This window comes from Crocuta crocuta, unplaced genomic scaffold, assembly GCF_008692635.1.
Source record: "Crocuta crocuta isolate KB4526 unplaced genomic scaffold, BGI_CrCroc_1.0 scaffold56, whole genome shotgun sequence".
NCBI classification, from domain to species: Eukaryota; Metazoa; Chordata; class Mammalia; order Carnivora; family Hyaenidae; genus Crocuta; species Crocuta crocuta.
Genome location: NW_027531334.1, coordinates 2,693,695 through 2,719,699, shown reverse-complemented (window position 1 = coordinate 2,719,699; position 26,005 = coordinate 2,693,695). Strand labels below are relative to the sequence as shown.

At 37.9% G+C, this 26,005-nt stretch overlaps 1 protein-coding gene across 1 annotated transcript in view; it reads right to left on the bottom strand.

The window, feature by feature from the left end:
* Positions 1 to 26,005, bottom strand: part of CFAP44 (cilia and flagella associated protein 44) — a 123,079-nt gene that overhangs the window by 1,441 nt on the left and 95,633 nt on the right. Inside the window, exons 27-34 of the mRNA XM_077771886.1 lie at positions 25,376 to 25,579; positions 24,240 to 24,435; positions 14,555 to 14,665; positions 13,033 to 13,163; positions 11,519 to 11,635; positions 8,183 to 8,384; positions 3,827 to 3,987; positions 2,489 to 2,623 (exon numbers count right to left, since the gene is read on the bottom strand). Coding sequence (XP_077628012.1) covers positions 2,489 to 2,623; positions 3,827 to 3,987; positions 8,183 to 8,384; positions 11,519 to 11,635; positions 13,033 to 13,163; positions 14,555 to 14,665; positions 24,240 to 24,435; positions 25,376 to 25,579 — 1,257 coding nt within the window. The remainder of the gene's footprint in view (positions 1 to 2,488; positions 2,624 to 3,826; positions 3,988 to 8,182; positions 8,385 to 11,518; positions 11,636 to 13,032; positions 13,164 to 14,554; positions 14,666 to 24,239; positions 24,436 to 25,375; positions 25,580 to 26,005) is intronic.

Below are 26,005 nucleotides of genomic sequence, written 5' to 3'. Positions count from 1 at the left end.
TCAATACACCTTGAAGGCACATTAAAGGGAGGAAGATATAACTCCTCTAGTACCCACTCTGTGCCCGGTGCTTTCCATGTGCTATCTCACGTACCCCTCACACCTCCGAACAAGCCATTTCTCTGGTTCACAGATACGGACATGACACTGAGAGATTCATTCAACTGGGTCTTGACACTGTATGACTAAGGATTTGAAGCAGGGTGAAAACTAGGTTATCTGGAGCCAAAAGCTCATGCTTTGTCCATTACCTCTACTCGCTCACATCATAGCTAAGTAGGGGTGACTGTTACCCAACCCCTTCCGCCTCCTCTCCCCTGCCCGCCTTCACTCTAAGGGCTATAAAAGCTAAACATGCCTTCCTCAGTTTCTCTTCCATCTAGGGGTGGCCATGTGGATATAAGCAGAAAACACCTGCTTTCTTAGTGAAAGGGACCTGAGAGGCTGGCATTTGCATTCGGATGTGAAGCTTAGAACTGAGGCAGCCGTCATATGACTTTGAAGGAAGCTTCAATGAATCATAGAGAATCAGAGGTATTGGCCCTGGTGTTACAGAGCTGCTAAGCCTAAAACCCTTAGTTGTCTTCTCCAGACATCTTGCTAAGTGAGGAAAAGAACCTGTATTTTCAGCTACTCTCCATGGGGCTTTTGGCCACTGGTAGCTAACCTCGTGCACCAGCTCATGTCGTCATCACTCACAGTGTTACCGCGCCTAGTCACTTTGAAGTCACCTTAACTTTCCCTCATTTTCCTCACCACATCCACTCAAAGTACGGCTATTCTTACTTTGAAATGTCCTCTGACACTTTTTGGTTCTCACCATCTATACATCCTAATCCAAGCCTAGATTGTTGGAAGAATGATAGCAATGGAGTCAGCTTTGGGGGTAGACAGACTTTGGTTTAAAAACTAAGCACCATGCATTAGCTCTGAGCTAGTTGCTTAACTACCCTAAGCTTAGGAAAGTAGTATTTTGAGAATAGTAGTATGCGATAGCTTATGTAAAGATAATATGCATATAAATATATTACTTTTTTGCCATATGCATACCTATGTGTAAAGATATATATATGTATATGCCATGTGTAGAGACATATACTATAAATTTCCTTTCCCATTCAACCAGTCTTCGACTCAAACTCTTCAAACTCTTTTCTGTCCAACATGTCTGGACTTATCAAAGCACATAAAGTCAACAAAATGTTTATGACTGCTTATTCTGTGAAGGTCTTGTTTAGGCATCAACCTTCTGGAACACTATCTTGATTCTTCACTCAAAAATTCTTGAGTGGCTAAAAGGCCCTCAATATTCAGATTCCAGTCATCCTCTCATATTGAATCTCCAATTATTAGCCTCCCAAATCCTCTTACTCTTCTAGACTTGTACTTGGACCAGTGATTCTTAAACTTGAGCCTCCATCAGAATCATCTAGAGGGCTTGTTAGTGTAGTTGGCTGGGTGCCTCCCCCAGAGCTGCTGATTTAGTAGATCTACAGCTGGGGCCCAAAAATTTGCATTTCTAACAAATTCCCCAGGTGATGTTGATGCTGTTCTTCAAGGGACCACACTTAGAGAACCCCTGGCTTAGACCATTTCCAAGATGCTTAAAGAAAACAAAGCAAAACCAAGAGAAACAATGGACATTTTTTCAGATACTATTCTAAGAATATGACATATGTTTTAAAATATGTCCTATGGGGCAGCTGGGTGGCTCAGTCAGTTAAGTGTCCAACTCTTGCTTTTAGCTCAGGTCCTGATCTCGCCATTGGTGAGTTTGAGCCCCACATTGGGCTCCATGCTGACAGTGCAGAGTCTGCTTAGGATTTTCTCTCTCTCTCTCTCTCTCTCTCTGTCTCCCTGCCTTTCCCCCTCAAAATAAATTTTTAAAAAACTTTAAAAAAAATAAAAAGCATTAAAAAATTAAAATATGTCATGTATGTGTGAGGTTGCTAGAGGGCACCTCATCTAGGTGAACCGTGAATCAGAAGAATCTGTATTAAGTAAGAATTATCCACCATATACTATGTATTAAGTGTTATGTTGGTCTCAGTAAGAATTATGTATGAACAAGGTGGAAGCCATACAAAGTAACAAATGTTTTAATAAGGTAATGTGAGATCCTACAATTAAAGATATCCACTATAAATCAAATGAAATAAACAAACATTAGAAATGGGTATTTGACACCAAATTTAGGGATTATATTGGTATCATTTGTACTAAATAATCTCATCTCTCCAGGGCCAAGGCAAACCCCATAGATTAGTACATATGTAAATTCATGGCACCCATAAGGCATACAATACAAGTCCCTCAGGCTCACTTATAAAGTAGGAACTGGCAACTTCTTGTCCTCAGGGACCCAGGTGGGCTGGAAGTGGTCTAAGATCAAAATTTGTTTAAATCCCAGTACTTGACATTCTTGTGAATAGCTACCTCGATAGAGTTTCCCTAACTCTGATAAAGGGTCTGAAGAGAAGTAACGTACCTGCTGGTTCTGTAGTGTATTCAATCGAGAATCAAGTTTCTTCTTTTCGATACATAAATCATTCATCTGATGAAGCTTTTTGGTGTGTTCCTTTGTCTTCACCATCAGCTCCCATCGTACTTTGGCAATCTTTTCCTGCCAGGCAAGGAAGATCCAAGATGGATTGAGTGAATAAGAGAGTAATTAGAAAAATGCACATCCAGATTTTATCAAAACCATTCAGCAAATATGCATGTGGAAAAATTCAATCAGAAATCAATATTAAAAGGCCACCAGGGCCAACTGCCTTGTCTCTGGGTTGATTAGAGAAAACAGAACGTGGGTATGCTCAAGGATAAAAGTAGGTAACAATAAGGTAGATACTGCTTCATTGTAGAAGGATGAAATGAGTGTGCATACTGAATGTTGCTATTTATTATTTAAAAGGAAGAATATTAATTGAAACAGCAAGCTTTCATATATTATTCTTTTCCCAGTCTTGGCCCAGGATCCTCAAGGTAGCCAACTAGAATGGCCATATGTCTCCTAGTGGCTTTTCTTTGTTCTCCTACTGCTTCAAACAATTATTTTAGGTTGCCCCTATCATCCCCAGCATTCCCCTGGAAGGGACCAGTCCCATCCACATGAACGCTTCAGGAATTTGCTTCTTCAAAGCTTAGTGTTAAATCTTGGATAGCAAAGATGAGACAAGATAGCACTAGGAACCTCTTCTCCCACCCTGTCTCCTGATGAGGTAGAACTGGCAACTGGAGAAGTCACAGTGATCTGGGAGCTTATAATATTTTTATAAAAGCTCCTATGTTTGCATCTGGCTGTAACTGGGGCCCTGCCTCATCTCATAGCTTAGGGAACCATGTAGGCATTAACATCTTCTAAGACCCTACTAGGTAAATAGTCCATACCTGGTTATAGAATTTATTGCTTTGAGATATTTTCTAATTTCCATATGCTAACAGCATGCAAAAGCTATTGGGAAAAATATGATGGGGACCCTCAGAGCAGAGCAGTTCCATCTCTCAACACTGCTGGAGCATTTATTTATACATTAACGTAGACGTCAAAGTGGCATCTTTGTAATCATCCGTGCCATTTTGTCATTGTTTTTCCATGTACTTAAGACCCCAAAACCCAGTGCTGGTGCTTTCACTCCAAGATAGGCGAGTCCCTTCAACTAAGTGAATGGTAGGGATGTGGAGACAGGCTTAAGATCATGGGGGAGCGAAGTGGGGCTCACACACTTGTCTCTGGCTGCACAGATGTTTCGCAGGAACCACTGACTTCATTTCTTGCCACAACCCAGGTTCAACCAAGGTGGGTCACCTGTCCTCCCATCCGTACCTCCCACATCTTCATTTCTTTTGCATTCGACAGCTCCTTTCGAAGTTTTTTGATCTTTAGCTCTTCAAGCGTTGTATTCACAGAAAGTGTCTGAAGGGCTTCTAGGTCTACCACGCGGCCAAACTTGCTGATCATTAGCTGACGGACCGTTTCTTCCATTTCTAAAAGAAGATGTCACTATCTTAGGTTGTTCAGGGACTCCGCGGGTATGAAATGAACAATACCAGTAACAATAACATTCTATAGAACAGCTTTTGCCAGAGGATGGTACAGGAATTTATGTTACCAGTTGATTTTTCTTCTGTGACTCTTCACCTGCTCCTTTGCTCACCTACAATGCCGACTCCCATGTTGTCTTTTCACCTACTTGAAAATCCTGGGTAAAGCAGACTCAGCTTTCCCGGCTGGCTTACATGCTCTGGGGTGACCCTCCTCAGACTGTTAACAGGCCCCAGCTAGACTAAGGATGTAACAGATTTTGCTTTTTCTTTTTTCTTTTTAAATTACTGATCTTCATAGCATCTGGTGTTAAGAACAGAGCAGGCACTTAGAGGAAAGTTCTGTCCTACACCATGTAAAAATTAGTCACTGTCGGGGCGCCTGGGTGGCTTAGTCGGTTAAGCTTCCGACTTTCGCTTAGGTCATGATCTCGCAGTTTGTGGGTTCGAGCCCCGCGTCGGGCTCTGTGCTGACTGCCAGCTCAGAGCCTGGAGCCTGTTTCAGAGTCTGTATCTCCCTCTCTCTCCGACCCTCCCCTGCTCACGCTCTCTCTCTCTCTCCTAGAAATAAATAAAAATATTTTTTAAAAAATTAGTCACTGCAGCGGTTCATAAGGCCCTACAAGGTGGGTCCTGCCCCCATTAGCTCTCCCACCACCTGCCCTACACTTCTCTCCTCATTAACTCCAGACACACTGGCCTCCTGTGTGCTTCTCAAACACTCCAGACTCATTCCCTCTCAGTTCCCACTGACTGGAATGTTCCTCCACAAATAACCACATGGTTCCCTCTCCTCAGCCCATTTTCTGAAAGCAAGTTGTGAGATGGGTAAAAAGCTCATTTCCAATACACTCAATCCTGAAGTGGTAACCAAGAGCAGGTCCTCATCCTCTCACCAGGGAAAACCACACCTTACAGGTAAGCCATGTTTCTAGAGAACAGTTCCTGGCCCCGACTCTCCTGACCACTCTCCTTTTCAGTCCCTTCTTAATTCCTCTCCATCTAACATGCAATATATTTTACTTTGGTTGACTGTTTTTCCACAACATGAGAACACTTGAACATCTGGGGAGAAATTCCATTTGTGGGGTCTGAGCTCCCCCAGAAAATAAAATCTTGTGACAAGACTGTCTTAGTCACCAGACTGTGCCCTAAGACTGAAGGCTCTAAAGTGAAATGAGATGACACAATTCTGCTATAGTGCAGAAGTTTGCATTCCAGTATCATTGTTATAATTGCATATAATGGTGTAACCGGCATGGCTGCCACTGTGCACAATTCAGTGAGGAGCTATTTGCTTCTCTTCTATGTGAGCAGGGTTCCCAGTGACTTGTGTAATGTGGCGGTCATGATACTCAGTGAGGCAAAAATTAAGGTTAGAACATTTGCACATGTGTGCTAGCCTGTGGCTGCCTGCTTGGCCTCTCAGTAAGAACTTTGACTCCCTCCAGCTAATACCCTTTCTCAGGACAGCCTCACGTACTAGGACATGGACTCTGGTCCTTGCCATTCTCCCTGTGGAACCAGCCTAGGCCTTTCTCCTACTCAGGCCAGCTAGTATTCACTAGACATAAAGCCTTCTGGAATATTTACCACATGCATTCCCCATGGCCTAGAGCAGTGTTATCCTTGGGATGGAATGAACTTACCCCTTCCCACCACCATGTTCTAGACTCTCTTCTTCTTGCCCATTGGGTCTGGGGAGAAAGAAGGCAACAACAAGCCAACTATGGTGTTTCTCATCACTGCTAAGCCTTTGCTCTCTGGCTTACGAAAAGGAACCCATTCCCAGTTCCACTTTCAGAATCAGATCAGTCTTTAGCCAGGCTCACAACTTGCTTTTCAGAAATTGGGCTGGGAGGATATGTGAGAGAAGAACTGAAAGTTGCTGAAAAAACTTATACCACATGGACTATTCTGTTTTATTTTCATTAACACTCTGAAAATTTGAATACCTCATTTCATCTTCACACATTTTCCCAAACGGAGTACTCAAAGGGAAACAAGCGCTTCTTTCCTTGTTTTCATATGAGTTTATTCCTTGGTTTGATGAATAGCACTTTCAAATATAAACAACATTCATGCGCTACAGAAGCCAGAGGAATGTGAAGTACATGAGAAGGCCTACACCTGAGAAAACTCTGTGTCTCATATAAGTGTTATTTAAACATGGAGTCCTAATGTGTATTTTTTTAATTTTATAATCCAGCCATTTNACAGCTCAGAGCCTGTAGCCTGCTTCAGATTCTGTGTCTCCCTCTTTCTCTGCCTCTCCCCTGCTCACACTCACTCTCTCAACAATAAACAAACATAAATTTTAAAAAATTAAAAAATTTAAATATATATATTATTCAAATGTGGTGAAATACACAACAGAAAATGTATCATTTTAATCATTTTTAATTATACGGTTCTGTGGCATTAAAGTAGATGCTAAAGTATCAGAGATATTATTTTTTTAAGTTGGAAACTTCACAACTTACACTTATGTTCCCATATATCAAATATTACAAAAAGTACTTTAAAGGATAGTACTCTTTATATTGTACATCTTATAATATCCACCTTAACTCCAGATAGATTAAAAATGCAAATATGAAGAACACTAGTAATAGAAGAAAACGTAGACAAAATATTTTTATGATCTCAAAACAGTAAAGGATTTCTTAAGACATACACACAGGCACAATACAAAAAGCATAAACTTTGATAAAATTAGTTACATTAGGTCTATATCCCAAAAAAAGATACCCTAAACAAACTAAAAAAGTCACAAACTAGAAGAAATTTGAAGTGCACTTAATGGACAAAGACAGAATACAGAAAGAACTCCCTAAAATCAATAAGAAAACAAGAAATAGAAGTAAAAAATAGGTGAAGTATATAACAGGCAATTTTAGAAAAGAAAACACAAATAAATGACAAATAAATGTGTATGAAGATGTTCAACCTTACCAGAATCCAAGAAACATGAATAAAAACCACAGTGAAATACAATTTAACATCTACCAGGCTGGCAAAAATATTAAAGTCTGACAGCATCAAATGTTCTTAAGAATCTGGAGCCTGGGCAATTCTCACATACTGCTGGGGAAGAGGAGAGGGGTTGGTGGGGGGGTGGGGGGAGATAAAATGGTACAACCACTCTGGAGGGCAACTTAGCAATATATAGGAGAGCTGAAAATGCATACATCTCCCTACAAACCAGAGACTCCGGTCCTGGGGATTCACCTTCTCACTTGCACCTGGAGAGGTGTACAAGATTTACTCTAACTCTGTAATTACAAAAAATTAGAAATACCCTAAATATCAGGCACCTGGATGGTTTAGTCAGTTGAGCAACTGACCTCAGCTCAGGTCATGATCTCACAGTTTGTGGGCTCGAGCCCCATGTCAGGCTCTGTGCTGACAACTCAGAGCCTGGAGCCTGCTTCAGATTCTGTGTGTCTCTCTCTGCCCCTCCCCCACTCATGCTCATTCTCTGTCTCTCAAAAATAAATGAAGATGTTAAAAAAAAAGAAAGAAAAAGAAATACCCTAAATATCCATCAACAGAAGATTGAAGAAATAAATTCTTTCTGAGTCCTACAGTGGAATATTGTAGTAGCAATTAAAGTGAATAAATGATCTATAGCAAGATGGATACCTCTCAAAAACTGTTTTAATAAAGTGGACTGCAAAATGATATGAACAATAGTACAGTTAAAAATATGCACAAGGTTCCAAATATTGTGGAATACATAGGTATGCATGTGTGTTTACCTGCCAGTTGACCCTGGGGAGGGGGTGGTAGCAGATAGTTTCAGGAAGAGAAGGGGGTCCAGTTGTCCCTTCCATATTTTATGTTTTTAAGCTTGGTGGTTAGTACACAGTTATCATGTTACTCTACATTTCATCATGCATAAAATCTTTTAAGAGAAATAGCTTCTATGATAAAGACTCATTCTCTTAATATAGGAGGGAACCCTTCGGTGGTGAGGAGAGATGGCAACTAGGAAGACAAAAAGCTGTTTCCTTGCTCTCTGTGGGTCTGATTCTGGGATTACTACTGTTTTCAGAGTTGGAGATGGCCACTTAGTATTTATTTCCTTCTCTTACCAATAGGTAGTACTACGTAAACCATGGGCTTAATTACTCACTGCTTATAGTTTTTGCCATCTCTCTCTTTTCTCGGAAAAGCTGTTTACGCCTCTCCCGGCATTCTTTGTTGAGTTTTTGCTGCTTGGAATTTTCCTCATGGAGTTGTATGATCCGCTCTTGCAGCCGTCCCAAGGAATGGTTAGAAAAGACCAAGGTTCCAGAAAGATCATTAGGTATTTCTCCAAACACTATATGCTCCATCTATCAAAACAAACAAAAATGAAACAAAGATCAAACAAAATGTAAGATCAAAAACCACTTCCTTCTCAGTCCCTTGTTTTAGGTCATTGCCTTGGGACTTATTATCATTCCCACTACCGAGCAAGGGAAAGCAGGAAGTTGCCTTCAGATAGTCAGACACATTATGTCCCTTAAGAGACAGCAAATCTTCCCACAGACTATGCCTAATGTCTACTACTTAACCATGGAACCAGCATTACAGGGTGGGGATATTAGACAAATTGCTTTATTATGGCTAATCCAGTTTGGGTCAGGTTACACAAAATATACATGAGGCTGATCTAAGGCTTTCCTTTTAAAATACAGCTTTCTCTCTTTACTTGACAAAATAGGAGGGTATGATAGGCCTTTTCTCTCACTGATACGCATCTTGGCATTTTAATGTAAGTTNTAGTAATAGAAGAAAACGTAGACAAAATATTTTTATGATCTCAAAACAGTAAAGGATTTCTTAAGACATACACACAGGCACAATACAAAAAGCATAAACTTTGATAAAATTAGTTACATTAGGTCTATATCCCAAAAAAAGATACCCTAAACAAACTAAAAAAGTCACAAACTAGAAGAAATTTGAAGTGCACTTAATGGACAAAGACAGAATACAGAAAGAACTCCCTAAAATCAATAAGAAAACAAGAAATAGAAGTAAAAAATAGGTGAAGTATATAACAGGCAATTTTAGAAAAGAAAACACAAATAAATGACAAATAAATGTGTATGAAGATGTTCAACCTTACCAGAATCCAAGAAACATGAATAAAAACCACAGTGAAATACAATTTAACATCTACCAGGCTGGCAAAAATATTAAAGTCTGACAGCATCAAATGTTCTTAAGAATCTGGAGCCTGGGCAATTCTCACATACTGCTGGGGAAGAGGAGAGGGGTTGGTGGGGGGGTGGGGGGAGATAAAATGGTACAACCACTCTGGAGGGCAACTTAGCAATATATAGGAGAGCTGAAAATGCATACATCTCCCTACAAACCAGAGACTCCGGTCCTGGGGATTCACCTTCTCACTTGCACCTGGAGAGGTGTACAAGATTTACTCTAACTCTGTAATTACAAAAAATTAGAAATACCCTAAATATCAGGCACCTGGATGGTTTAGTCAGTTGAGCAACTGACCTCAGCTCAGGTCATGATCTCACAGTTTGTGGGCTCGAGCCCCATGTCAGGCTCTGTGCTGACAACTCAGAGCCTGGAGCCTGCTTCAGATTCTGTGTGTCTCTCTCTGCCCCTCCCCCACTCATGCTCATTCTCTGTCTCTCAAAATAAATGNTTCTGAGTCCTACAGTGGAATATTGTAGTAGCAATTAAAGTGAATAAATGATCTATAGCAAGATGGATACCTCTCAAAAACTGTTTTAATAAAGTGGACTGCAAAATGATATGAACAATAGTACAGTTAAAAATATGCACAAGGTTCCAAATATTGTGGAATACATAGGTATGCATGTGTGTTTACCTGCCAGTTGACCCTGGGGAGGGGGTGGTAGCAGATAGTTTCAGGAAGAGAAGGGGGTCCAGTTGTCCCTTCCATATTTTATGTTTTTAAGCTTGGTGGTTAGTACACAGTTATCATGTTACTCTACATTTCATCATGCATAAAATCTTTTAAGAGAAATAGCTTCTATGATAAAGACTCATTCTCTTAATATAGGAGGGAACCCTTCGGTGGTGAGGAGAGATGGCAACTAGGAAGACAAAAAGCTGTTTCCTTGCTCTCTGTGGGTCTGATTCTAGGATTACTACTGTTTTCAGAGTTGGAGATGGCCACTTAGTATTTCCTTCTCTTACCAATAGGTAGTACTACGTAAACCATGGGCTTAATTACTCACTGCTTATAGTTTTTGCCATCTCTCTCTTTTCTCGGAAAAGCTGTTTACGCCTCTCCCGGCATTCTTTGTTGAGTTTTTGCTGCTTGGAATTTTCCTCATGGAGTTGTATGATCCGCTCTTGCAGCCGTCCCAAGGAATGGTTAGAAAAGACCAAGGTTCCAGAAAGATCATTAGGTATTTCTGCAAACACTATATGCTCCATCTATCAAAACAAACAAAAATGAAACAAAGATCAAACAAAATGTAAGATCAAAAACCACTTCCTTCTCAGTCCCTTGTTTTAGGTCATTGCCTTGGGACTTATTATCATTCCCACTACCGAGCAAGGGAAAGCAGGAAGTTGCCTTCAGATAGTCAGACACATTATGTCCCTTAAGAGACAGCAAATCTTCCCACAGACTATGCCTAATGTCTACTACTTAACCATGGAACCAGCATTACAGGGTGGGGATATTAGACAAATTGCTTTATATGGCTAATCCAGTTTGGGTCAGGTTACACAAAATATACATGAGGCTGATCTAAGGCTTTCCTTTTAAAATACAGCTTTCTCTCTTTACTTGACAAAATAGGAGGGTATGATAGGCCTTTTCTCTCACTGATACGCATCTTGGCATTTTAATGTAAGTTGTAATTTGAATACGGTGTGGAAATGGGCAAAGAGGGAAAAAAGAAAAAGGACATTTTTCTTTTGTCTTGCCCTTCCTCATTAACAAGCAGAGATTAAGATAATTCTTGCACCATGAGCTCTTGTCTGCTTAAAGATGGTGTGAAAAGTGACCTATACACAAGATCCAAGATTTCAACTTCTAAGCCGTTTCTTTCTTAAGTCACAGGCTGGCTACTCAGAGCACCTGGCTGGCTTGGTTGGAAGAGCATGTGACTCTTAATCTTGAGGTCGTGAGTTCAAGCCTCACATTGGGTTTGAGATTACTAAAAGAAATAAATAAATAAACTAAAAAAATAAATTTAAAAATTGAGTCATAGGCTCCTCATTTCCTCAGACCTGAAACAATTAATTGGACTTTTGAAGTGATAATGACCCCTAGGGAAATACCTATGTTTGGCTATTTCTCTTTCATAATGATCTGAGGATGGATAAGAAAAGTTAGGATGTCATTATTCAGGTAGAATTCTCAGCAAAGGACTACACTTCTTCCCACTAGTGATCCGTGACTCTTTTCTGGAAAAGCCTGGGTGTGGTGGCTCTCTGCTTAGATGGCATTGGGCACCCGCTCCAGCCCCATCACCTGGTGGAGCTTGAGTGGGATCACAACGATCAATTCATTCAGCCGCTGCTGCTTCTCTCGTTGGTAAGCTTCCAGGGCCTCCTCCGCCGCATTCAGATTAGTTGCCACAATTTTTACCTGTAGAAAGCCCTGTGTGTGAAATGTGGGCAAGAGCCAGTATGCACATACCTCAGGTGAAAAAGGAGGACATCTTGGGAGATGAGCAGGACCTGGGCTGTGATTCCATGAATGATCCCAGTTTGCAGCCCAGGAATGTATGTGATCTTCTTCCAGCTAAGTCATGATCCACACTACTTTTTCAATCATTCCTATGTCCCCGGGGTTGTAAAGGTCTTGTGAATAAGAGTTCAGAAGGCATATCCTGATCTCCCTCTATTTTTATTTATTTATTTATTTATTTAATTTTATTTATTTATTTGTTTATTTAATTTTATTTATTTATTTATTTATTTATTTTTTGCTGCATGAAAAGCAGCTCTTGCCATGGAATGTCTTTGTCAAAATGGTGGGAATCTGTTTTAGTCATAATGACCTTAATAAGCGAAAGGGGAAAAGCCCTTTAAAACAACAAAACTACTAACTAAAGCATTCATAAAGCATGTTCTTCATCTAAAAAACTTGAAAAAAATAAAAATTTAAAAATTTAAAAATTTGAAAGTCTTCCAGATCATTTCCTATTCGCAGGATGAGAACCAATCTATTAAAAATATTTGTGAATAGGNTCCACAAAGTAGTTATGCCAGTTTAGCTTCATGGTCTCCAACATGGGGTGCCCACACCCCAGAGGGTCAACAAAGTGATGTACTAGGGTACAGAAAAGATCAGTTTCCATTTATTTAGTTTTATCTTCTCCTTTTTCATTTCTGTTTTTGTAAATGTTTCTTAATATGCAAAATATATTAGTACAATGGTTCACTGTTTTTTAAATGCTTCCTAATATACAAAATATATTAATACAATGGTTCACGAATCTAGTTTGTAAATAAATGTACATTTATTGTGGGGATACATGCCCTACAATTTTTTTTATGTATGTATGTATGTAGTAAAAAAAAAAAAAAAAAAAAAAGCTTAGGGATGCCTGGGAGACTCCATTGGTTAAGCATCTGACTCTTGCTTTCAGCTCAGGTCATGATCTCATGATTCATGAGCTTAAGCCTCGAATTGGGCTCTGCACTGACAGCATAGAACTGCTTGAGATTCTCTCTCTCCCTCTCTCTTTCTGCCCCTCTCCCACTCACATGCACACATGTGCGCATGCATTCTCTCTCAAAATAAACATTAAAAAAAAGTTTGGAGGTCAATGATTTAGATAAAGGAATCCAATCTTCAAAAGAGCATCAGCCTCCACCACAAGTACATTTGAAAAGGAAACACTTAAAATGTAGCACTTAAAATGTTTCTTCTCTGGGGAGAAGTCCTAACTTAGGTCATTGCTATGCAATGACAGTACTGTAGCTAGCAGGACAAGCAGCATGATGGGAAAGGATAAACAAGTAAGCACACCACCATACTTTTTTGGATAGTGTATCATATTCCTTTTTCAGGTTATCAATAATTTTCTTTTCTTCAACTAAGGACTCCTCGATGTCCAGCCTTTTCTCTCGAAGTTGAAGGGCCAGTTCAAAAAGACCCACATCACAATCTGAAAAGACAGTCAAAATTAAAAAGAAGCCCCATTGTTATGGATGTGGTAATTTTAGAGGTGTAGACCTTAGAGCTTCAGAATTAATAATGACGGAGATGCCTGAGCGGCTCAGTTGGTTAAGCACCTGACTCTTGTTTTTGGGTCAGGTCATGATCACATGGTCCATGAGTCTGGGCTCCACTTGGGGCTCCATCCTGTTAGTGTAGAGTCTGCTTGTGGTTCTCCCTCCCTCCCTCCTTCTCTCTCTCTCTCCCAACCCCCTCAAAATAAATAAACTATAAAAAAGAGAATAATGACTACACTTAGAGCTCCATTGTTCCAGGTGGAAATTATTAATAGTATAAGTAATCATGATAGTAATTATGATACAGCATTGGCATTCTGAACAGTACTGTGAGCCAGGTTTCCCGTTAGGCCCTTTATGCACATTATCTCACTAAAAGCTCATAGGCTTTTGCAAGGTAGAAACGGTTGTTCCTACTTTATAGGTGAGGACCCTATGTCTCAGGTCACATAGCTGATATGTGACACAGTGGGATTCAGGCACAGTGTCTCTCTATTAATTTCCACTGTATCACACCACAGCTACATTTACCTACCAAGCAACAGATAAAGAATGTGAAAATAAGAGTATTACAATAGAATTTAGAAACCTTTGTTCTAACCCTAATTCTACCACTAAACGAGCTGTGAAACTTTTTTCATTTAATTCTGCTATAAAATTATTTGTATTTAATCTTTTGAGCTCTATTTCACTCATGCATAGGACTTTAGGAAGTCTCGTTTACAAGATTAAAATATGATTTAAACTTTATTTGAAATGAAACTTTAAAATTTATATATAATGGCTAGAAAAATAAATTTCAGACCAAAAAGAAATTGTTTTCCTTGCACTGAACTATTCATCTTATGAGACTGTAAGAATATTGGCCTGGCTGCTTCAGACTGGTTTTACCAGCGAAAACAGTGAATATAAATAGCTAAGCATCTCCATGAAACTGGTACAAAGTACCCTTACAAAACAGATTTGAAATATGAAAATTTGAATGGGTTTGTCAAAATGGGAAAGCTTTGTAAAATATATACACACACAGTGCAATCCATCATTTCTCTATAAAATGAAAATTGCTGTATAATTTGACTGTGAATCAACTATAAATTATCTGCAAAATATTTGTCATTCATAAATGGCTGCCTAAGGGTAAAGAAACTAAATCATCCAGAGAGCCAAAAAAAGAAAGTATTCATTGACTATACTTCATACAATTTAAACCAGTTTTGCCTTAAATTTTATTATGAGACAACTGAGAAACCAAAAAAAGGACCTCCTTGGTATGGTCAGTCCATCTTCACACTTCTCAGAGAACATATGGGACTCTCCAACTTACTTGTTGGGCAAATAGAATCATCAAAAACCTCATCATCAGATCCAGACTCATCTTCATCACTCTCTATGCTGGATTCTTCTTCACTTGATTCATCACTATCTTCTTCTTCATCTAAATTGAGAGGAAGCCATTGTTAATAAGCAGAAAAGTTCCTGTGTTAAGCTAAATCCCAGATTTTAAAAATGAAGTCTTTTTTTCCAAGATGTTAATCGTTAGGAAAATAACAGAGAAATCAGGCACTTTGTCAATATCTTTAAAAGAGTCTAAAATGGTTAAAGACAATCCTATCCAAAGCAATCTACGGATTCAGTTCAATGTCTATCAAAACACCAGTAGTATTTTTCACAGAACTAGAATGAATAATCCCAAAATTTGCATGGAACCACAAAAGACCTTGAATAGCCAAAACAATCTTAAAAGCACAAAACGAGAGGTATCACAACCCCAGACTTCAAGATATGCTACTAAGCTATAATAATCAAAACAGCATGGCACTGTTAGAAAAATAGACACGTAGATCAAAAGAACAAAATAAAGAAACCAGAAATAACCCCACATCTACATGGTCAATTTGACAAAGGAGGCAAGAATAGACAATGGGGAAAACAGTCTGTTCAACAAATGGTGCTGGGAAAACTGGGCAGATAACATGCAAAAGAATGAAACTGGACCACTTTCTTTGGGGGAAGAGGGGCATTTTCTTATACCATACACAAAAATGAACTTAAAATGGGTTAGAGACCTAATGTGAGACCTAAAACTCCTATAAGAAAATATACGAGTTAATTTCTTTGACATTGGCCAAAACACAAACAAACAAACCCATCTTTCTAGATATGCCTGCTAAAGCAAGGGAAATAAAAGCAATAATAAACTATTGGAACTACACCAAAATGAAAATCTTTTGCACCGTGAAGAAAAACATCAACAAATCACAAGGATAACCCAGTGAATGGGAGAAGATATTGCAAATGATGTAACCAATAAGAAGCTAACATACAAAATATATAAGGAACCTCTACAACACCAAAAATAAATAAATAAATAAATAATCTGATTAAGAAATGCGCAGAAAACCTGAGTAGATATTTTCCCAAAGGAGCCATACAGATGGCCAACAGACACACATGAAAAGATGCTCAACATCACTCATACATCAGGGAAATGCAAATCAAAACCACAATGAGGTATCACCTTATGTGTCAGAATGGCTAGAATCAAAAAGACAAGACATACCAAGTGTTGGTGAGGATGTGGGGGGAAAGTAACCCTCTTACACTGTTGGTGGGAATGTAAATTGGCGCAGCCACTGTGGAAAACAGTATGGAGACCCCTCAAAAAATTAAAAAGAGAACTACCATAGGATCCAGTAATTCCACTACTGGGTATTTACTCAAAGGAAATGAAAACACTAGTTCAAAAAGATATATGCACCCTTACATTTATTGCAGCATTATTTACAACAGCCAAGATATGGAAGCAACCCAAGTGCCCATCAATACACACATATATACACGATAGAATAATACTCGGCCATAAAAGAGAGATGAGCTCTTGCTACTTGCAACAACATGGATGGACCTAGAAGGTATAATGTTAAGTTAAATGAGTCAGAGAAGATAAATACTATATGATTTTACTTACATATGGAATTTAAAAAACAAAACAAATGAACTCACAAACACAAAAAGCAGGAGCAGAGCCATAAATACAGAAAACAAATTGATGGTTGCCAGAGGAATGGGTGAAGGGGAGTGGAAAGTGCAGGCTTTTCAGTTACGGAATGACTAAGTCATGAGATGAAAGGTCCAGCATTGGGAATACAGTCAGTGGTACTGCAATCGTTTGTACAGATGGTAGCCACACTTGTGGTGAGATGGTAACATAGAGTTGTTGAATCACCATGTTGTACACTTGAAACTAATGTAACATTGTTGGTCAACTATACTTCAATCAAAAAATATTTTTAAATAAATAAAATTCTGCAAAATAAAATAACCAATTAAAAACAAACAAATAAATGGTTGGGGACACAGAGACCACAAACTCAAATGGCTGCAGAATATTGTGCACTTAATTTCAATGCATTGAGTCAAAGAGGGCTAAGACCAAGCTGCCAAACTGCTTATGCTGTGACACACCTAACACACACATGGTTTTATAGGTCCACAATTACTGAATCATAGTGTCTTGAAAAGAATATTTTCATAAGTTCCCTGAAGTAATGCTATTTATAATATTTATTTAACCTACTTAGTGTGAATATTTATGTCTTGCTGTGAAAATATTAAGGTGTTTGATTTACAGATCCTGCACTAAACCCTGCTGGGATGTTAGTTGACAAAGACTCTCTTCTTTAACCAAACTTGAGTCAGACTCCTCTGAGTTCTCTCTCTGACCAGTAGTGGACCATAGATTCTGCTCTTGACCCATTTGTCTAGTTTTAGCAAGAATCCTACAGCATCAGTTTAGTAAAATTCCCACACCTTTGATATCTGATCAGATTCCTCCTTATTCCTTACCCTCACTATCTTTTCACTCTGTCCTGTCTTCAGCAAGAATCCTGTTAGGTCAGTCTAGCAAAGAATTAACCTACCTCTTAGTAATTTTCCATCCACTGACTCCCAACCTGCTCCTTGGCTATAAATCTCCACTTGTCCTTGTTATATTCAGAGCTGTACTGATCTGTCTCCCCTAGTATAAAATCCCACTGGGGGCACCTGGGTGGCTCAGTTGGGTGAGTGTTTGACTTTGGCTCGGGTCATGATCTCATGGTTTGTGGGTTTGAGCCCACGTTCGTCTCACTGCTGTCAGTACAGAGCCCAGTTCTGATCATCTGTCCCCCTCTCTCTCTGTCCCTCCCAAACTCATGCTCTCTGTCACCCTCTCAAAAATAAACTTTAAAAATAAATTAAAATAAAATCCCCTTGTAGTAGTGACCCTGAATAAAGTCTGCCTTATTGTTGTTTAACAAGTGCCATGAATCCTTTTTTTCTTTAACAGTGCCATATACAAAACTTGTATAAAATATAAAAAATACTAAATACTAAAGCATGTCTGTCTCTAAGAGTTTTAGATAAGTGATTGTGGACTCCCACTCAACTCTATGCTGTTTTCTTTTTAAATATCTTGAGGTGATTTATGAGCCACAGATCACCAACTGGCAATTTCTATTTTATGGGACATCAAATTAAAAATAAGAGATATACTCATACTCTCTAGAATATTTCTTAAATTTATTATCTCCCTTAAAATTACTTTAGGTTGTCTATATCACTTTATGAAATAAATCAGCAAAGTTTAAAATTAGACTAAAATTGTTACATAGATTTTCACCTCCAGGAAGATGAATTAGATCTATTTTTTTCCTATTACTCCTGCAAAATACAGCTAAAACCTGGACATTATATGTAAAACAAACAGAAGATTCTGAAAAATGGATAGAAGGCAAACTAAATATGAACCTCAGGACCTGAGAAACAACATTATGGTGAGTTTTGGGGGTCTTCTTTTAAGCCTCCTATATCTCAGACTTGGAAATGAATAGGTCAGTGGCCTGGAAACACCAATAGGTATAGATATAAAAAGGCCCAACAAGAGCCTTCTCTCTCTAGCCAAACAGCCAAGAAGAGGAAGCCTAATCAGACAAAACTTTTAGACAATACTCTAACCAAATGACACAGGAACAAAAACCTGTGATCCCACTCCCACCCCCACCAGTGAAGGTGAAGTGGGGAAACTAGACACCTACCCTTGCAAAGCTGCAATCAGGTATCCCACATTCCCACCACCCAAGATGGTGTCAGAGAAGACCAAGCAGGGAACTGGTACAATGGTTCCTGCTGGCTGCTGACCAGCCCTGCTCTCAACCCCCACCAAGATGTCTGTGGAGACCTCATGGCTACTCTGGATTTCTACTTTCATCCGGAATTAACAAGACTCACTTCCTCCTCCCATACAGGTCACACTAGAAGAAACCTAATGGAAAAAAGAAGAAGAACCCTAGTAGAGGGTCAGGACTTTTGCCATTGCCCACAGGTACCAAGACCATCCCCACTATGTTGTCAGGACAGACTACATGGAGAATCAGAACTCCAGAACAAGGAGATCCTCCTTCTCTTGAATATATCCACCAGGCAATAAGGAATATGCACATACTCCTTTCTCTGTCAGAGCAGTGTTAGAGAAAGCCAAATAAAACAGAAGAATTAAATAAAATACAGAGCCTCGTAACATAATATGAAAGTTTTTAGGTTTCAATTGGAAGTCACTAATCACAGCAAGAACCAGGAAGATCACCAAGTGAATGAGAAAAGACAATGGATAAATGTTAACATTAAGACAACAGAAGTGTTAGAATTGACAAAATATTTAAAACAGTCATGATGAAAATTCATCAATGACCAATAATGAACACACTTTAAGCAAATGAAAAAATACAAAGCCTGTTCAAAGAAATAAAAAGTATCAGGAAAATAAGAGCTACAAAGAAGAACTAAATGGAAATTTTAGAACTAAAAATACAACAACTAGAACAGAAAGTCAGTGGATGGACTCAACAGCAGAATGGAAGTGGACACAGGAAAGCATCTATAAACATGAAGATAGAACAATAGAAATTAGCCAGTTTGAAAAACAGAAAGAAGACTGAAAAACAAATAAATCCCAAGCCTCAGAGCCTCAGGGATCTATGGGACCATAATAAAAGGTAGAACAGTCATGCCATGAGTCCCAAAAGGAATAAAGAAAGAGTGAGTTTTCAAAAGCACTTGAAGAAATGATGACTAGAAACTCCTCAAATTTGGCAAAAGACATAAGCCTATAGATAAACGGAGTGAACCCCCATCAGTATGAACCCAAAGAATCTACTCCAAGACACATCATAGCCAATCTTCTGGAAACTAAAGACAAAAAAGCTTGAAGGCAGTGAGGGAAAAGTGATTCTTCACCTATAAGGGATGTAATTAGAATATAAGGGGATGTCTCATTCAAAACCATGGAGGCCAGAAGGAAGTAGCACAATAAGCTGAAAGAAAAAAAAAGTCAACCTAAAAGAATCCTATACTCAGTGAAAATATCTTTCTGAAATAGAAAGGAAATGAAGATTAATTTTCAGATTAAGGGAAAGTAAAAAAATTATCACTAGTATATGTATCTGAAAAGAACAGATAAAGAAAATTCTCTAAACAGAAGGAAAATTATTATTATGTTTTTAATGTTTTGTTTATTTCCGAGAGGGGGAGGGGGAGAGAGAGAGAGAGAGAGAGCAAGCGAGCAGGGGAGGACCAGAGAGAGAGGGAGACACAGAATCTGAAGCAGCCTCCAGGCTCTGAGCTAGCTGTCAGCACAGAGCCTGACGCGGGGCTCAAACCCATGAACCGTGAGATCATGACCTGGGCCGAAGCCAGATGCTCAACCGACTGAGCCACCCAGGTGCCCCAGGAAAATTATTTTTTAAAGGAACTTGGAACATCAAGGAAGAATAAATATGATAAGCAAATCTCTAGGTAAATATAATAGGCTTCCTTCCTCCCTTTGAAGAATGTAAAGGAAGATTAAGATTCTATCGATGACTTAAACTGGTAAAATGATGACACTGGTGGTCTGGGATAAATTATGTATATATAATGTAATTTATAAAACAACCACTAAAAATATTACATAATGAGATACACTCAAAACACTAGAGAAAATTAAAATAGAATTCTAAAAAATGTTCAAGTAGTCCATAGGAGGGAAGAAAAATGTAGAAGATAGAAAACAGAGAAAATTAAAAAAATAATTAAACAGCAGATAAAGCCCTAACATATCAAATGTCAATGGTTTAAGTATACCAATTAAAAGACAAAGAGTAGGTGAAAAACGTTAACCATATGCTGTCTACCAGAAATCCACTTCTAATCATATAGTCAAAATGAAAGTAAAAGAAAAAATATTTCATGCAAATATTAATCAAAGCCAAGAAGGAGTGGCTATATTAACATCAGATAAAGTAGAGCAAAGAAAACTACTCTAGACAGAGAAAGACTTCATATAATGATAAAAGTGTCCATCTACCAAGAAGACATAGCAATCCTAAATATGTATGCATAAAAATAACAGGGTTGCAAAATATGAAGCAAAAACTGACAGAAATGAAAAGAAAAATAGGTAAATCCATGATTATATTTGGAGACCTCAACGCCGCCTCTCTCAACATTTGATTAGAACTATACAGAAAATCAGTAGACTACAGAAGACCTGAATAGCATCATTAACCAACAGAATCTAATTGACAGTAATGGAAGACTTAATCCAAAGCAGTAGAATATGCATTCTTTTAAGTACACACAGAATATACACCAAGAGAGACCATATGTTAGACCATTAAACAAATTTCAACAACTATAAAAGAACTAAAATCATGCAGAATGTGTTCTTTGACCACAGTGGAATCAAACTAGGAATCAAAAACAGAAAGATAACAGGAAAATCTCAAAACACTTGGACCCAAACAACATACTTCTATATAATCCATGAGACCTAGAAGAAGGATCAATGCAAATTTTAAAACTGCATTAACATGAATGAAAGTGAAAAAAACTTACCAAAGTTTGTGGAATACAGCTAAAGCAATGTTGAGGGAAATTATAGCATTAAATTAGAAAAGATAAAAAAAGGTCTTAAATCAATTATTCACAATCACCTTAAAACCTAAAAACAGAAGTGCAGAATAAATCCAAAGCAAGCAGATGGAAGGTAATAGTAAAGATAAGAGCAGAAATCAATAAAATTGAAAGCAGAAAAATGATAGAAAGAAATCACTTAGGCCAAGATCTGGTTTGTTCTCAAAAAGATCAATAAAATTGAGAAACCTCTAGCAAGTCTAAAAAAACAGGGAAATAAGAAAAAAGCTACCAACATCACTGGGGTGCCTGGGTGGCTCAGTTGGTTAAGTGTCTAACTTTGGCTTAGGTCATGATCTCACAGTTCGTGGGTTTGAGCCCCGCATCGGGCTCTGTGCTGACAGCTAGCTCAGAGCCTGGAGCCTGTTCCAGATTCTGTGTCTCCCTCTCTCTCTCTGACCCTGCTTCTGTCTGTCTCTCTGTCTGTCTGTCTGTCTCTCCCGCTCAGAAATAAATAAAATATTTAAAAAAAATTTTAAAAAAGAAAAAAGCTACCAATATCAAGAATGTAACAAGTAATATTACTACAGACCTTGCAGACATTTAAAAAGATACCAGGGAGCTACAATGAACATCCCTACACATATAAATTTGACAACTCAGATGAAATAGACCAATTTCATACACACAATACAAATTATCACATTTGAAAAGTTCTATAGCTATTAAAAACATTGCCTTTATAATCTTAAAACTCTCCTGAAAAAATCTATAGGTCTAAATAGTTTCACTGGAGAACACTGCCAAACATTTAAATGATTACCACCACACACATTATCTTCTAGAAAATCAAAGAGAAGACCTCTTGACTCATATTTTGAAGCTGGTATTATCCTTATACTAAAACCAGACAAAGACAGTACAAAAAAGAAAAACAAAGCAAGCTACAGACCATGATCCACATGAATATACAGACACAAAATTTCTTTTTGTTTATTTGGGGTTTGGGTTTTTTGGTTGTTTGCGGGTTTTTGTTTTTTAAAGTAAGTTCCACACCCACCATAGGGCTTAAATCACAACTCCAAGAGCAAGAGTTACATGCTCTACTGCCTGAGCTAGGCAGGCACCCCTAGACACAACATTTTTAAATAAAATATTAGCAAATAGAATTCAACAATATATAAAAAGAATTATACATCATGGGGGGAGGATATTTCAACAGTGTAAGTCTGGTTCAATAACCAATAATCAGCCAATGTAACCCACCATATTCACAGGCTAAAGAAAAAAAATCATGTAATCATCAACCAATGCAGGAAAACATCTGAAAAAAGTTTAATACTCATTCATAATAAAAACTGATGAAAACTAGGAACAGAGGGGAACTTCCTCAACTTGATAGAGTATCAGTGAAATACCTACAGGTACATACTTAATGTTGAGTTTGAATCCTGTCCGCCTCAGATTAGGAATAAGGTAAGGCTGGAGTGCCTGGGTGGCTCAGTCGGCTAAGCCTGTTCATACCAGTATGAACACATGACACCAAGAATAAGTATAAAATAACATTATAAAATTGTACTAATGTATATTTTTAGTATGCCACTTAATTACATTATTTTCTAGGAGTTTGTGTGAGATTTTAATAAAATATTTGTACTGTTAAAAAAATTAAATAGCACTTAAAATCACTTTAAAAAGGAAATACTTAGGTATAAATCTAACAGAACATGAACATGAGTTGTATGTGGAAAATGACACATTGCTGATGAAAGAAATCAAAGTTCTAAATACACACTGTGTTCATTCATTGGAAGATTCAACATAGTCAAGATGCAGTTTCTCCCCAAACTAATATAAAGGTTTAATACAATTGCTATCAAAATTCCACCAGGATTTTTTGTAGATGTAAAAACTTATTCTAACATATGTGAAGTTAAAGGGAATAGAATAGCTAAAATCATTTTGAGAAAGAAGAATAAAATGGAAGGAATTAGTCCACCTGACTTCAGAACTCAATGGCCTCTGTACTTAAGACTATAGTATTGGTCAAGAGGAGACAAATTGATCAATAGAGCCAAACACCTACAAATAGATCCACACAAGTAATTTTTGAAAAGATCAAAAGTGATTCAATGGGAGAAAGATAGCTTTTGCAACAAATGGTGCTAGAGCAATTGGACATTCACAAGAGGATAAAAAAAAAGACCTTGACCTAAGTCTCACACCCTATATATAAAAATTAAGCCCAAATGGATCAGAGACTTTAATGTAAAATGTAAAACTATAAAAATTTTAGGGGCGCCTGGGTGGCTCAGCTGGTTGAGCATCTGGCTTCAGCTCAGGTCATGATCTCCATGGTTCGTGGGTTTGAGCCCTGCGTTGGGCTATGTGCTCAGAGTCTGGAGCCTGTCTTCGGATTCTGTGTCTCCCTCTCTCTCTGCCCATCCCCTACTCACGCTGTCTCCCTCTCTCTCAAAAATAGATGAAACATTTAAAAAAGTTTTTTTAACCTATAGAACTTTTAGAAATAGATAGGAGGGAATCCTTGGGACCTAGGGCTAGGCCACGAGTTCCTAGACTTTGACACCAAAGCAAGATCTAAAAAAAGAAAAATTGATAAACTGGACCTCAACAAAAGTAAAACCTTTTGCTCTGTGAAAGACCCTGTTGAGGAAGTGAAAAAACAAGCTTCGGATTGGAAGAAAATATTTGCAAAGCATCTGACACAGGACTAGTGCCCTGACCATAAGAACTCTTATACCTCAAGGGTACAAAAGCAAAAAATCCTATTCAAACAAGGGCAAAGACATGAAAAGATATTTTATCAAAGATGACAATCAGTTGGCAAATGAGAAGATGTGTTTGTTAAATGAAACTACCCTAAGCTGCCTTGGACCAGTTACACACAAGTTAACTGCAGATGGTTAGAGACCAACAGGTTTATAGCCTCTGCCCTTCAACCTCATAGCACCTCTGTCTATGTTGTAGCGAATAAAAGGTGTGAATACGTCCTCAGCTGCTTTTCCATTTCATGCTAAAGAGAAAATAAATAAGATCATATATTAGAAAGAAATTCAAACCGGCATCTCTTTCAACCTCCTTTTTCTTCACCCGCTTAATCCTCTTCTTCAGGACCTTCATGAGAAAATTAGCAAATTTATTGTTTTCTCCAAGGGCTGCTTGGAAACCAGCGTACAGTGCTTTTTCTTGGTCTTGAAGTGTGGCGATTTGATTCTTTTTCTCTTCCATCTCTTTAAGAGTTTCATTTATTTTCCACTAAATGAACAAAAACAGGAAAAAGTGACAGAGTATTTCTGTCTGATAAACCAGGCTCAGATAACAAGGCATATTACAATGTAAGGTTAAAATTCACAGATTTTTTTAAACCTTCCTAATAGAAGTTTACATTTCTAATATTTGCAGAGCCATCCACTTACTTGGTGAAAACTTTAACATTATTTTGTAAAAATCAGTTAAGTTCAGAATCAAGTAAGATCAGCTTTTTAATGTTTAGCTTCCTCAAAAAATCAAAATTAAATGAGATTTTTACTCCCAGTTAATATTTTTGCATGTGTGAAATGTCTCACAAACAAAAGATGTTTTTCATATGAATATATGATAACTAAAACAAAAACATCTCTTAGTATAGCTGATATACCTTAAAAATGATGTTACTATTCAATACGTAATATCTATTTGATGGAATCCTTCTTCCTTCAAAACAAAGTTAGATGGCATAATGTATCTCTTTAAATTTAACATATACATAACAAGAAATGTAGTTTCCCATGACACTCAATTATATTACTGTGACGCTAGAGACCATATTTAAGAAGTTAGTCAACTTCTTTTCCCAGTATGTTCATAAGGGTAACATACAATCAAAAGTCAACTTTACGAAAGCTAGTGTCAACAAAAATATACTTTGAAATTTGTAAACTACATATAAGGCTCACTTTTGAAAACTTATTCTCCTACCTTACAAAATATCAGATCAAATTCACTAAAAAATCTGATTCACTTCTTTTCTGACCAAGAATACCAAAAGCAGATCAAGCAGGAATAACAAGTGAGGAGGAGGAGGGAGAAAAGACAAGAGGGGACGACTAGAACAGTGGAGAGAATTAAGTTGAGAAGATGAAGAAAGAAAAGAAGCATCAAGTCCCCTCCATAACTCAGGGATACAGCCAACCAGCCCTCTCCTGCCCGTTCATACTTGCATATCCTGTTCTTCTTTGTCTAATGAATTAACACGCTCTTGAAGTATGTTCTCCTGTTTTTCAAAATTCTTGAGGAGAAGCATTTCTTGAAATAATGTGACATGGTGAAGGTCAGATAATTTCATCTGAGTATCTAGTTTCAGTTTCTGATGCCTCAGGAGACGGAGTTCTGCATCAAAGGTGACAATCAGTTCTTTGATCTGAGGTGGAAAAAAGATTTGAGGGTATATGACAAGTTAAGACCAGATTAGTGTATTTTTAAAACTATCAATACCAGTTTGTTTAGGTAAAAGCATTTTCTCATTATACCCTCATTATGGAGAAAAAACTATATGGGCTCATGTGGTATGCATGTATAAGTCTTATGAAACAACTTGCCAATATTATGAAATTTACATAAATTTATTAAGTGGTAGGGATTCTGTAACTATAGTCCCTCCAGCTCTTTCTTTACCATTCATTAAGCCATCAATCAAGAATGCTCTTCTTGCTGTACTGTATGGTTTAAATTGGAGACTATGGGCTCTTTGTGGACAGTGCTTATTTCTGCCTCCACTTTGCCGACAGTATCTCTACATTGCCTCTCATACAGAAAGCACTAAATATTTCCCTCCCTTCTTATTCTG